The sequence below is a fragment of the Electrona antarctica genome (assembly GCF_951216825.1).
Source record: "Electrona antarctica genome assembly, chromosome: 21".
Classification (NCBI taxonomy): Eukaryota; Metazoa; Chordata; class Actinopteri; order Myctophiformes; family Myctophidae; genus Electrona; species Electrona antarctica.
This window is the reverse complement of record NC_136802.1, coordinates 26,475,519-26,490,988: the sequence shown is the minus strand read 5'-3', so window position 1 is coordinate 26,490,988 and position 15,470 is coordinate 26,475,519. Positions and strand designations below refer to the sequence as shown.

General features: G+C 45.4%; 1 protein-coding gene across 1 annotated transcript; it reads right to left on the bottom strand.

Moving 5' to 3' along the window:
* Positions 1 to 2,548: 2,548 nt before the first annotated feature.
* LOC306914304 (C-type lectin domain family 10 member A-like) lies at positions 2,549 to 14,767 on the bottom strand (the record flags this gene model as incomplete). Its single annotated transcript, XM_079491301.1, has 7 exons — positions 2,549 to 2,696; positions 6,132 to 6,244; positions 6,591 to 6,745; positions 7,633 to 7,725; positions 9,588 to 9,653; positions 12,694 to 12,810; positions 14,713 to 14,767. 7 exons carry the CDS (start codon positions 14,765 to 14,767, stop codon positions 2,549 to 2,551), a joined length of 747 nt encoding a protein of 248 aa, XP_079347427.1.
* Positions 14,768 to 15,470: the final 703 nt, after the last annotated feature.

Sequence of the window (15,470 nt, the reverse complement as noted above, 5' to 3'; positions counted from 1 at the left end):
AAGGGAACATAATATAAATGATGTGTATCATTCAGAGCTGTTACATTACAATGGTCTAATTAGCCATTGGCCCAGGCCCCGGCCCTTGGCCCTCAGGGGCCCTTCAGGGAAACTGGACTGCGCGGTACTGGGTTTTAGGCCCTGCAAAGGGCTCCTTGGGGACCTTCATTGGCTGTTGATGACCATTTGCCCTTCAGGGACACTAATAAAATTAACCTTGAACCCAATTGTTAAATGTATGTAGTGTGCCCCCCCCCCCCCCCCCCAAAAAAAAAAAGATAGGCTGCCCCTGGGGCCCTCGTGAAATCTAACTCTAATACAACAGGCAAATTTAGGTGGGAGCAAAGGGGGAAATTGCTCTCCCTGGTGGCCAGCCAACTTCACCAATTTTCAACCTATCTTCATATCTCACTAATGTTCATGATAAAAATGCCACATTTTTTTCCTACTCAGTCTGTGTCTCATGGGAGGGCTGTGGGCACTGGGCAGTTCAGAAACCAGTCCACCCACCGGTGACATCATCATTAGGTGGATCTTTTTTGAAAACTATATAAATATATTTAAATATATTGATTTGTATTATCGTGAGAACAATGGCTTCCATTATCACATTGCAACTTTTCAGGAATAGAAAGCCTGCGGCTTCTATTAGCTTGGATTCCCCATCGATGTACATTTTGATACCTATTATACCAATACTTTATTACATTTTTATTACCGGACCTTTACTTTACGGAGTAGTTCTACATTGCAGTATTGTCAAAGGAGAATTCCATGCTAGAATGTTTTCTTACCTTTATTTGTAGTTGTTACGTCCCCACCAAATAGGTCCAGGTGTTATTTTGTGCAAAAGTGCATTATTGGCTATTTCCCCTAATATAAGCCCTCAATGGGGGTTGGGTTTTTGTGCTAATTCGCTTATTTCCATCGAAATAAGTAGTAAAGTGTGCTGCTTGGGATACTATTTGCATTATGAAGAGAGGATATATTTTTGAGCGATGGAAATAAGTGAATTAGCACAACACCCCAATGCCCCATTCAATTCAATGCAATTCAATTCAATTCAATTCATTGAGGGCTTATGGTAGGGGAAATAGCCAATAATGCGCTTTTGCACAAACACAAACAACACCTGGACCTCTTTGGTGGGGACGTAACAACTACAAATAAAGGTAAGAAAGCCTTCTGGTATGGAATTCTCCTTTAAGTAAAACATGTGAGTACTTTTTCCACGACTGTGCATATCTACGTGGGGATAATGAGTAAACGCAAAGATTCACAGGCAAATACATACATTTTATTGGAGCGCACAAATTGGATGGACAAACTGTCACTGTGACATCACAAATACAGACATAACCACACATTTAGAGATGAGGTGTAGCGATATGGAACGTTGTGAAGCGTTAAAGGCATAATGTAACAAAGCCCCAGGGTTCCAGGGGGTCCCCATAGTCTGGAAGACCAGACCATGATACTATAGTCTGGCCATGCCAGGCTAGGTCCCCACACATGTCCAGTACGCAACATACTAATTCCTACACGGGTTGTGCTTATAACCACGCCCCCGGGCAAGTTAGGTTTACTGAGGTTAAGGTTAGGGTTAGGGTTAGGTTTAGGTATAGTTTTACTGAGGTTAGGGTTAGGGTTAGGTTTAAGCTGTCAATCACAGCGACTGGCCAATCACAGCGTGTCGACTGCACAACCCGTGTAGGCTTTGGTATGTCGCGTCCAGTACAATGAGTTACAATCACTTTGTATTAAATCCATGTATATTTTGGCTATTTGAAAAATAGCAGATACAAGCTCACAGCAAGCGCAATGTTACAAAAATAACAACAACAAAAAATTGGATGGTGGTCCGTGGCCAAATACATACATTTGGGGGTTCACACACATGCGTGTACATGAGTGACTGTTTGAGTGACTGTGTGAGTGTGAGTGACTGATTGAGTGTGAGTGACTGTGTGTCTGTGTGAGTGACTGATTGAGTGTGAGTGACTGTGTGTCTGTGTGAGTGACTGATTGAGTGTGAGTGACTGTGTGAGTGAATGTGTGAGTGACTGTGTGAGTGACTGATTGAGTGCGCGTGCGCGTGCGTGCGTGCGTGCGTGCGTGCGCGTGTGCGTGCGTGCGTGCGTGCGTGTGTGTGTGTGTGTGTGTGTGTGTGTGTGTGTTGGACCTTGTCTCAGACAAGATCAGAGGAGTACAGGACAGGACAACAAGAATGTATAAACACAGCACTGTAAAAATAGACAGATAGATAGTTTGATCACAATGACACACATGTCAATTCACTACAAGATATTCAGAATACCCCAGATATTGTGTTCATCAATGAAATTAGAAAAACTGTCACTATATTTGAAATAGGCTGCCCATTTGATTTGTATATGGACACTTGTTTTACATCCAAACTTATGAAATATCAGCCATATGGACCATATAATGTAACCTAATTCTGATCAGTGTTTGGGTCTATTGCAGATCCAAATAAAATAATTCAAATGTGAGTGTGTGTGTGTCTGTGCGTGTGTGCGTGCGTGTGTTAGTTGTTGTGTTTCTGACAGATAAATCTCATCCTGGTTGAACAGTGGATGTCGTTCAGTCTTCCGTTGCTATGGTAATGCGCACAGTCCTCGGTCCCGCCCAAGCCATGCAACTCCCAGTTATCTGGTTGGTTGGGCATCCAGTGTCTGGAAACAGGAAAAACAGGAAGTGACCTAGTTCATTTGTAGCTTGGCTTAAAAGCTATAATATGACACAGATGCGTCCTCAGGTCTAAATGGGTTAAAAGGATAGAGACTGAACCGGAGCGATAGTCCCGCCCCCCTCGCTATTCATTTCAGTTGCTCAGTGGCGTTTTGAAGCACCCGGAAGAACGCTCTACTTGATTTGGACGCCAAAATGTTGGCGTCCAAAATGCGGAAGTGCAAACGAGCGCTCAATGTTAATGCCCAGTTGCACGGGGTTTCCTCGTCATAACTCCACGGGTCCGCCTGCAGTCCCCTCTCTTACCACTAGGGCCGAGCGCCTCAACGCTGGAGAGCCTCACTGGGGGCTTGGTCTCGCATAGCAGTTGGCTGTGCACTCTCCCGCGCCCCGCCTCCCCATTCCTCTGGCCCCCGCACCCACCTCCGAGGTGGATAGTCTGGGAACACTTCTGAGGCCAGGTTACTTCGTGGTGGGAAATAAATATTGCGTGATGTTGGCATTGCGGGCGGGTAATCATTTACTATTCTGTCCATATCAGGTCGCAACTCGAACAGGGCTGAGTCGGCTCTCTAGCGAACTTCGCAACGCTCGACAGTGTCGACACGGCAACTCGCTCGCTTTAGCGTGCTCGGTGATGTTCGCCGTGGCTCAAGTTCGCTTAGAGATGGCGTAATTTCAGCGAAAGCTAAGGTATGGCAAGTTCACGACGTGCAACATGCATGCCTGTGTTTTTCCGGTTATGTGCGGTAAATTGCCTCTTTTTTGGCCTATTTTCCTCAATTTCCGCAGTTATATGGAGTTCTTTGCTAATTTGTATTTGCATATTTGCCTCCATTTTTCTCTTAACGCCCCTGGTCCACGGTTGTTGGAACAATTTTGATGGCAGCAGGTTTTGAACCCGGGAGGTGTGGATTTGTAGTTTTGTAATTAGACCACTATACTAGCAAGTTGGCTGGTATAGTTAGTTTGAAGATTATATTTGAGGCTGAGAATGCTCCGCTCCGACCCGCGGGCACCTAATTCTTCTAGTAGGAGGGGGCCAATGAGAGGCAGGCGGGGGCGGGTCTTTACGCAACAGTGTTGTACTTTGTAGCGCTCTAAAGCTGAATTCCAATACCCAAAATCTCGGCCACTCGGTCACTCCAGTGTGGCAGTGTTACGGTGAAATTGGTGACCTGCTGAAATATGTGACAATCGTGTATAGTCTGTAGACAATCACATATAATATGTCAGTGTCCGAATATAAATTTGTTTGTTTATTAGCAGAGTTCAACACATAGCTGTATTTAGGCCACATATTTAAAGACCTCCATGTAAGTTATGTGAAGTCCACAAGATGGTCACATATTTCAGCAGGTCAGTGTGAGTGAGCGAGTGGCCGAGATTTTGGGTATTGGAATTTGGCCTATAGAGTGATAGTATATGGACGGCCCCGCTCGGCGGTGCCTCTCGCAGCTAAAGTTCGCTTGAGACTCCGAAACTAGACTCTATCGCCGAAGAAAATAGCCTGCGGTTGTTGGAAACAGTGTTGTTTTTGGCAGCAAATTTTATTAATTTTAGTTTTAATTTTAGTCATAGTCCCTTGAATAGTTTTCATTTAGTTTTAGTCACATTTTAGTGACCTGGAATGTTTTAGTTTTCAGACGACTAAATACCATAAGATTTTAGTTGACTAAATCTACAGTTGATTTAGTCGACTAAAATGTATTTTGGTGGGCCTTGATGTCGTCGTAATGACTGTTTTTTAACTTGCTGAAAATAGCAGATCTACAAGCTCATAACGCGTTGCGCTGCGACACGTTGTGAGCTTGTAGATCAGCTATTTTCAGCATGCAACCAAGTGTAAAATTACTTATACTGGATATCTTGTCCACTAGTCCCTTCCTAACATTAAAGTCTAGTTTTTATTTGTTGACGAAATTGTCAATATATTTAGGCTAGTTTTCGTCAGTGGGAAAAGGTAGTCGACGAACATTTTTCGTCTTAGTTTTAGTCGACGAAAACAACACATGGTTGGAAAAATAGTGGTGGCAGCGAGGTTGGATTCCAGGATGATGGGGTTGGTGGTGTAGTAATGATTTAGTGAGGCACGCTACCTAACCGAGCTGGGAGCTGGAACAGACTTTTCTCCCGAGCGGAATGGACTTTTTTTGAGCTGGAATGGACTTTTTCTGGCTGTATTAGAACTAGGGCTGGGACTCGTTTCATTTTTTTAAATATCTATTAATCTAAATTAATCACATTTTAATCGCATATCAATATTTCACCCGAGAAGTTTTTCTTTCAATTGAAACGGATTTTGGTATACAAGTGAATCAATGAGTGAGTTTCTTTTTAATATACATTTCCCATCATCCACTGGGCCAAGACAAGTGGTCTGATCGGTTTCTTCTCCGTTCTCCCAATTGTGTGTATGATCGCCGGTACGCCTGAAATTTGTCCAATGAGAAAGAGTTATGTGGTGCAAAAATTAAGCGTACATTTGCGTACATGCGTACATTTCTAAAATAACCGCGTTATTGTTTTTTGTAATTAATAAAATCGGTTAAAGTCCCTGCCAAGTGGTTAGTTCAAGTGGTTAAATGTCCCTGAAATAGAGCACCGAAGTCCTGACGTCACTTTCAGTAGAGGGCACCAACACACAGGTTTATAGGTTTTTTATTTGTATTGAAATCTCCATAGGGCGATTTTATGTCGCTTCATATAAGAACTGTGTTTGAAAAATAAACCGATCACCCCGGCCTTTTCACTCATATGGATATGAAGCATCGACTGAAGGTGGAAATGTACAAATATACCCAAAGAGTAACAAAATAAGCGTTAGAAACGAGCCAAACAACCCAGAGACTACATTTCCGGGTAGGCTGCTTCTGCCCGCAGCCCGTCGCACAACAGAAACTGAACGTTAATTACGTTTATTTTTATTTTTATTTTATTGATATATAATGTATCGTGGTTAGTACGAGTCGAGTCACCACCAGCTGAGCTTACGTCAACGAGGAATCTCAGGAACGCAATATGTTGACAGCTGGGCGTAACGTATATGCTCAGCGACATTGCATTCATATGTAGTTTCAAGGCTTTTGCGGTCACATTAATTCCATTTTCTCTAGAAACTGGCTGTATCAAATATGAATGGACATCATTAACGACGCACAGCCACTCCCCTGACAGAAACGCCGGGGTGGTCGGTTTATTTTTCAAACACAGTTCTTATATGAAGCGACATAAAATCGCCCTATGGAGATTTCAATACAAATAAAAAAACCTATAAACCTGTGTGTTGGTGCCCTCTACTGAAAGTGACGTCAGACTTCGGTGCTCTATCACAGCAATGAACACACACACGCACACGCACGCACGCACGCACATGCGTGCACGCACGCACACGCGCACACGCACACACACGCACACACCTGCGGTTCATGGTGTATGGCGTCTGGTTGACCCATTCCCATTTGCCGGTCCTTTCGTCAGACAGCCCCACCCAGTGGAAGTGGCCGTGGCCTAATCTGTTGGTGACGTACTCCTGGAGAGAGAGAGAGAGAGAGAGACAGACAGGTGAAATGAAATGAAATGAAATCTATATTTACCCAGGGTATCTGGGCTAAGCTCAAGAACTTGTTTCCAGCCAGGCCCTGCTCATAGAACACATTTCATCGTAGTGGTTGATGCCTTGTTCAAGGGCATTTCAGCGGTGGTAATTTTAACGTGTCGGACGGCTGATTCGAACTGGGAACCTTCCGGTATCTAGACCGCGCCGCTATCCGTTCGGCCACCGCTGCCACAAATTCAGACAGACAGACAGACAGACAGACAGACAGACAGACAGACAGACAGACAGACAGACAGACAGACAGACAGACATCTCTCACCCACTCCTCGGGCGTGGTTATGATGACCAGGTGAGCTTCCTGATTGGAGCACCAGTCTCTGGAGTCCTGCCAGGTCCGTCCCACCGTCGAATAGTAGTAGCAGCTGCCGTCATGTGACTCCCAGTCCAACGGGCAACACCCCGGGACCACCGTACCTATACGCACGCACGCACGCACGCAACGCAACGCAACGCAACGCAACGCACACACACACACACACACACACACACACACACACACACACACAGTTCAAGGGTTCCCAGTTCAATGTCTCACTGCACCCAATGTGTGTGTCAGGTGACCAGATCCAAACTGTTGTAACCCATTTGTCACCTCTGTGTCAATTTGTGTCAATTATCTTAATGTGATCCTGGACTCTACACACCCTCCGGCAACCTGGGGAGAGCAACGGACTTCATGCTTCCTTCATGCGTGAGTGTCCAAGTTGCTCCTTTACACCTGACAGGGGGGAGTTTCCCTCCATCAGGCGCCACGGCTGGCCAGGGGGAGGCAGTTTAGAGACCAGGATTACTTCTTTTTTTTTTGTGAGGGTACCTACCCTATAGGGGACACGGGGAGAACATAATTTTAGCAGTCTTAAAAACACATCTTGCAGGAAAAGTGACAACGAGACAGTGCTTTACAACAGAAAGCTATCAGGGCATTTGAACACTGATGCCTGCTGTCACTATGCAGGACAGGGTCTCAATTTGTATAGGACGCCTGGAAAGTTTTGGAAATGATGGACTGGCCCACGGGCCACGCAAAGGGGGACATCTGGCCATGCCCACACATTTTTGCCATTGGATTTCTAAAACTTTTCCAGAATATTTAACTCAATTTCCAGGCCTATATATAACAATCATTCAGCGCAATAATGAGTCTCTTACGTGCAACAATGCCCAAAGCGTGTGTGCGTGCGTGCGTGCGTGCGTGCGTGCGTGCGCATGCATGTGTGTGTGTGTGTGTGTGTGTGTGTGTGTGTGTGTGTGTGTGTGTGTGTGTGTGTGTGTGTGTGTGTGTGTGTGTTTGTTATACGTACGGTTGTGTACGAGTCGTTCCACGGAACATTTGAGGTTGGAAACCGTTCTACTCAGAACGTCCAGAACAGACAGACGGGTCAGCGCATCCGCCACTGAAAACAGCAACATCACAACAAACACAGGTCACAACTAGAAAAAGTGCCCTTCTGGGCACAGGTCTCCACCAGGAGGATAGGACTGTGTGAGATGTTTGGTAATATAAAGTAATATAAACATGTTTTTTTGTTTGTTAGTTTTTTGCAACAATTTTCTTCATTTTGTTGAGGAAATGCAGAGTGCCTGGTGGCACTATAATAGGCCAATGTGAAAAGGGAAAAGGGTCCTACGCCTTTAATGGCAATTGGATGATTTGAGGCATTTTGTTCCAAAAATGTGTTTTGCAAAAATCAACCTGTTGGTGGCGCTATAACAGGCCAATGTGAAAAGGGTTCCTCAGCCTAGTAAGAAAATGTGTGAAAGATGTCACGTAAATTGCATGCTGCGTTCATGATTTGAGGCTTTTGTTCAAAACGGGGCAATCTTGCAAACTGTGAAAGCCAATTATAGCCAATTCGGATGGAATATGAAATATCGGACAGATCCGACTTGAGCACATGACCATAGAGATACTGTGTAACGATTTGTGAGATTTTTGGACAGAATCTGGAGGAGTAATATAAAAAAATGTGTTTTACAAAAGTCGGCCTCCTGGTGGCGCTATAAAAGGCAGATGCGGAAAATGCAGGTCAAAGGTTTGTCCTTGGCCTCTAGGGAGTGTGCATGCAACGTTTCACGCAGATCGGTGCAGTTTTAGGTAAAACATGTGAAAAGCTGCCTCATGGTGGCGCTATAACAGGCCGTTCTGGAAAATGTGGGGCAGAGGTTCATCGTTGGCATCCAGGGAGTGTGTGTGCAAAGTTTGGCATAGACCGGGTTAACGGTGCCGGAGATTAGCTGGTAACAGACGGACGGAAGGAAGGACGGACGGACGGACACACACACGGACGGACACACACACGGACGGAGTGCAAAACATACTCTCTCCCCATGCCTTCGGCCTGGTGGAGACAATTACGCTATAAGGAACAGATGAGACGTGAAGTCATGTGACTGGACGCTGGGTGGGGATGCGCCATGTGTGACACTCCTCTGTGGCAAATCTCGCACCTGAAGTTTGATGAAATACATGGCAGTGGATTAGTTAAATGAGATTCATCATGGCAGTGGATGGAGCCGGCTGGACCAGCTCACAAACAAACATTATTTATGAACGATTGAGACCTTTGAGTTTTCTCCGACGGTTGGCTGGCATCTCCCTTAGAGATAGGGTGAGAAGTTCAGTCACGCGGGAGAGACTCGGTCGGAGTAGAGCCGCTGCTCCTTCTGGAAAGGAGCCAGCTTAGGTGGTTCGGGCATCTGGTTAGGATGCCTCTCGGGCGTCTCCCTATAGGGAGGTCCTCAATGCAGGTCCCACTGGGAGGAGACCCCGGGGCAGACCAAGGCGCAGATGGAGTGATTACATCGACTCACTGGCCTTGGAACGTCTCAGGATCAACCAGGAGGAAGTCACTATAATGTTGCTCTGGAGAGGGAAGTCTGGAGCTCTCTGGTGGAGCTGTTGCCCCCCGCGACCCGACTACGGATCGCAAACGTCGCATTCGTTCATAATTTATTTCATTGAACTTCCGGTGCGAGGTTTGCCACCGATGAGCGTCATAGCCACGCCATAGTAACGTGACCATGTATTTTCCTTCCATCTGTTTCTAGCCTGTTAGTGTGACGGACCTGGAACCACCACTATTTTCAATGGGGGGACATGTTAGTGTGACAGACATGGGACCACCACTAGTTTCTATGGGGGGACATGTTAATGTGACGGACCTGGAACCACCACTAGTTTCTATGGGGAGACATGTTAGTGTGACGGACCTGGGACCACCACTGTTTCTATGGGGGACATGTTAGTAGGACGGACCTGATGCCAGCTGGTCTTTGTTGCTCTCAACAGCGAACTGCATGCGGTGGGTCTCCTTTAATGCACCTACACGCACGCACGCACACACAGTCTCACACACACACACACACACACACACACACACACACACACACACACACACACACACACACACACACACACACACACACACACACACACACACACACACACACACACACACACACACACACACACAATGACAATACAATAAAGAACATGTGCATAATTAGAGGCCTTTCAAAGAAAAGAGCTAACTAACCTCAACATTCTGCTCAGTAGCCTGGGATCAATACCATTTAACTACCTCTATACTATAGTCTGGGATTAATAGATGGGATCAATACCATTTTCTGGTTCCTGATCCGATTCGGAGCAGAAATTGTAGTCACTGTTTTTTTTCATCATCAGGGCAGAACCACCAAACCGGAACCAGAATTATCCAAAATAATTCCCCGCGATCAAGGGCATCATAATTAAAAAACTGATACGTTGTCAACTGACTATACGTGGCCGGTTAAGACTGATATGAGGTTAGGGGACTTACGTGGCTGGTTAATACTGATATGAGGTTAGGGGACTTACGTGGCTGGTTAATACTGATATGAGGTTAGGGGACTTACGTGGCCGGTTAAGACTGATGAGGTTAGGGGACTTACGTGGCCGGTTAAGACTGATATGAGGTTAGGGGACTTACGTGGCTGGTTAAGACTGATATGAGGTTAGGGGACTTACGTGGCCGATTAAGACTGATGAGGTTAGGGGACTTACGTGGCCGGTTAAGACTGATATGAGGTTAGGGGACTTACGTGGCCGGTTAAGACTGATATGAGGTTAGGGGACTTACGTGGCTGGTTAAGACTGATATGAGGTTAGGGGACTTACGTGGCCGGTTAAGACTGATGAGGTTAGGGGACTTACGTGGCCGGTTAAGACTGATATGAGGTTAGGGGACTTACGTGGCCGGTTAAGACTGATATATGATGTTACAGTTAGGGGACTTGCATGGCTGGCCTACCCAATAGAACCCTTGATGTGGCGTAGTTTAGCAGCTTATAGGAATAGTTTCTTTGGTGTATCCATTTTTCATTTCAACTCGTAGCAACTGGTGAGACTAAACTAGTAGTTATACTACTAGTTTTTAAGGGTTTTAGGGAACCAAAACAAAGCAGTGAACAACAAAAAAACGGAACCAGAGTGTTTTTTGTTTTTTTTTGGCCTGTGGCCTAGACGGGATCCCACGCCAGTTTGGAACCAATACCAGGTTACCATATTAATAATATTAATAATGATAGTGATAGTGTGTGTGTGCGACCGTGCGTGCATGCGTGCGTGTGTGACCGTCGACCTGTGCTCAGGATCAGGGAGGAGGTCAGGGTCTCGTTTGCATGGGAAAGAGTTTCCTCCAGCGCTGACAAACGGTTTCCTGTTCTAGCATCTGGAATGCACGCACACACACACACACACGCGCACGCACACGCACGCGCGCACACACACACACACACACACACACACACACACACACACACACACACACACACACACACACACACACACACACACACACACACACACACACACACACTCAAGGTGACATGATGTTGCATTTGGGGAAGAGAGCTGTCTGCTACTACAGTGTAAAAATGTAATCATACGAGAAGTTAGGTCGTTGTGGACTTGGCGGTATACGGTTGCTGGTCAGGTCTCTGGTGTTCATATAATAAGGGACGCCCAAGAAACAGATACAATTCCACTCGGTCCCCAACATATATGTATTGTCACTATTGTGGAGGCAACATTACCCCAAAATATCCACCCGTTTTGAATGCCATCAATGCATCGAAAGGGACAAAATCACGTTTAATCAGATCATTGAATGCTCTCAGTATCCGTCTGCTGATCTACCAAGATCTCAGTATAGGCTGCATTCTGTGCAGTTGATCACGGAGCTGTTTTGACAGCGACAACGCGTGTTGTCAACTGACTGCGTGGCTGGTTAAAACTGATATGAGGTTAGGGGACTTACGTGGCCGGTTATAAGACTGATATGAGGTTAGGGGACTTACGTGGCCGGTTATAAGACTGATATGAGGTTAGGGGACTTACGTGGCTGGTTAAAACTGATGAGGTTAGGGGACTTACGTGGCCGGTTATAAGACTGATATGAGGTTAGGGGACTTACGTGGCTGGTTAAAACTGATATGAGGTTAGGGGACTTACGTGGCCGGTTAAAACTGATATGAGGTTAGGGGACTTACGTGGCTGGTTAAAACTGATATGAGGTTAGGGGACTTACGTGGCCGGTTAAGACTGATATGAGGTTAGGGGACTTACATGGCTGGTTAAAACTGATATGAGGTTAGGGGACTTACGTGGCTGGTTAAAACTGATATGAGGTTAGGGGACTTATGTGGCTGGTTAAGACTGATATGAGTTTAGGGGACTTACGTGCCCTTTATAGTGTCAGAAAAAGCGGCCCAGGTACAGATACCACTGAGGTCCAGTTTACGAAGTCCAGACGGTTCAAGTGGTAACATGTATTACAGTAGCCCACTGTATACGTACTGTAGGCTCTGGTAGGGGGCGGGACTGTATATACCCAGCCCTCTATAAAGGGCTGGGTGTTGCGGCCACACTCGCCCATCTCGCGCTTCCCGATGGCAGCAACACTTTAGTTTAGCTTTTGGCTTGCACCATTCAACACCCCACACTACATTTACCACACATCCACTCACCTACACTATTGATACCCCACATGGTTATTATTATTGTTTATATTGTAAATAAATATTACTTTGTGCACTTATAATAGCCGTGTCTTCCTCCTCTTTGTCATGATCTCAGAGCCAGGTCATGACAGCGTGTATACCATAGAGTAATAATAGGATGGTGTTTTGAAGCACCCGGAAGAACCCTCTACTTCCGCAAAGTGTGGAAGTGCAACCGAGCGCTCAATGTTAAAGCCCAGCTGCTGCACGGGGTTTCCTCGTCATGAATCCACGGCTCCGCCTGCAGTTCACGCACCAACCACTAGGGCCTGAGTGCTTCAACGCTGGAGAGCCTCCCTGGGGGCTTGGTGTATACTCACTGCTGACAGCCAGACTGATGATGATTGACAGGATGACAACAGCAGCGATGACAGGAAGTAGAACCTCTCTGACCCTCCATCTCATGGACAACACCTGTAACCTGTTGCTGCGAGAGTCTGCACGCACGCACGTACGCACGCATGCGAGAGTGCGCGCGCACACACACACACACACACACACACACACACACACACACACATACACATACACACACACACACTGTGTTATCATGTTGCTACGAGAGTCTACACACACACACACACACACTGTGTTAGCATGTTGCTGCGAGTCTACATACACACACACACACACACACTGTGTTAGCATGTTGCTACGAGAGTCTACACACACACACACACACACACACTGTGTTAGCATGTTGCTGCGAGAGTCTACACACACACACACACACACACACACACACACACACACACACACACACACACACACACACACACACACACACACACACACACACACACAGTTGAAGTTACAGTATATTGTGTTGAAACTTCTTTCGCCAGCTTCTAATGAAATCAAATCATTGCTATGAATCAAATAACAAGGTTTAATTTGCCATTTATTTTCTGTCTGCAAGCAGCATCAGTAAAACAACAAATGAAAAACAGTATAAAGTAAAAAGCATATAGAGTTCATCCATATCTAATTTAGTATATGCATAACTACCACGTTCATATCCTGCTGGTGGCAGAACTGGAGTGCGGTCATCACCAACATTACAACATATTTATTCCAGTGTTTTGTGTCAGCTAGCGTGTCAACCCATACTGGGTTGACCCCCCGTCAACCCAGTATGGGGTTGACGGGGTCAGTCAGTTTACTGTCTTAAAGTCCAGCTTTTGGGCGGTGTGCTTTTACTGGTCATGATGATGCAACTCCAAATACTGCCTATAGTATATAGTGCCTAGAAAGCTGCCCCATACATTCACTTAATGAGAATCCAAACATAGCCTATTCAATAGTGGAAAATGTACTCGCATATCTAAAAGTATCAATACAGCAATGTATAACTACAGCTAAACAAGTATAAAAGTCACGTAAGCAAACAATTTAGTTGCGTAAAAGTATGAAGGTATTGGTGTCAAAATGCACTTACTGTAAAAGTACCGAAAGTAGAAAGTAGTAGCCTATACTCTTATAGGCAGAATGTCCCATTTCAAGTTTTCAAATGATGAAAATGTTTAGAAAATAGATCTATTTTCCAAATGGCCGAAATGTATATAGGGCCGAAGTGGTTAATGCATGTTTTGTATTAATAATCCAAATCCAAAAAGGCAACTAGTAGTAACTCAAGTTTTCAAATAATTGTAGTTGTGTAAAAGTACAATATTTGGATCTGAGATGTAGTGGAGTAGAAGTGAAACTACTGGAAGTTTTACTCAAGTAAACAAATACCTCAAGATTGTATACTTTAAGTAAATGTAGGCCTACTTAGTTACAGTTATAGACACAAACAAGTTTTCTGAGAAACTTCAAAAATGTATTAAAAAAAAATTACAAAACATTTATGTTGATATGTACTGTACATATAGGAACAACTAACTAAACCCCAAAAGAGGTTCCTGTCCTGAATAGTCATCCAAACATGATGTCCTCATTTACTTGTGTGCCCGTGGGGCCTCTCTACATCGGTAGAGAGGCCTACTTGGAACGACGCAAGTTGGAAATGGATGCCCCACCCAGATATTATGTCTGTGACCCTTTTATGCCCATATATGGAGTTCTTTGTCAGGCATGCCCAAATATGCAGACGTCAGAACAGTCCAGCTCCATATATGGAGCCTGGGCAGGGGCCTCTGTCCAGAGCCCGGGCAGAGGCCTTTTTTGGGGGGGCGGTTCTGGACAACCGTGGGTCCGACAGACTCGACACCGGCAACTGCAAAATGTCAACTTTCTGTAGAAAGTTGACACACACACCCACCCGCCCACCCACACACACGCACACACAAACACACAAACGCATGCGCACGCGCACACGCACACGCACACGCACACACCTTTGTTCCAGAAGCTACTCTCGTCTCCGGCTTCGTCGTGATATTCCGTTGTCATGACGAACGATGATTCGACCTCAAGATGTTTTCGTCTCGACGTGGTCTACTCCCCGTCCCTACGTGAGGTCTGCTAGATCTGGTGTGAGGGTCAGGATATGTCTCTGGTAGGTCCAGAAGATCTGGTAGGTCAGTGGGTCAGCTGGGTGTCTGTCTCTGGTATTAGGTCTTGATTCTCTGCTAGATGTGACGGTTGTGATGATCGCTGCATCGTGTTCCGTCGGTCAGTGACCCTCACTAGTGGACTTCGAAACACAAACACAAAACTTGAACACAAACACGCGTGTCAGTATTCCATTTTAATTATTTGACCAGGGACAATGCTCATTAATCTACACGTCAGTTTTCACATCCCTGTAAATGGGCCAGACTCAAGAGTTAGCTCGATCATTTCCATCTGTAGTCCCTGAGCAGGCTCTTAAAAAGGATAATACATACAAAAACATGTAGAATACAATACAAGGACAAATAAACATGGTTCAGGGTATGACTGTATGTAGAACCGCACCAGTGATAAATAGAGCAGATCATTACTCATGATTACAGATTTGATTTGTTTTTACTAGCCACCTCTTCAGGTTGAATTTGAAGGTCAAATAGTTGGAGACTTTGGAGGTCTCTCTTCAGGCCTACTGCTGTAGGGAGACTGTTCCAGTGATGGGAGGCTCGAGAAGACCGTTTTACTTACTACAATACAAACTAGA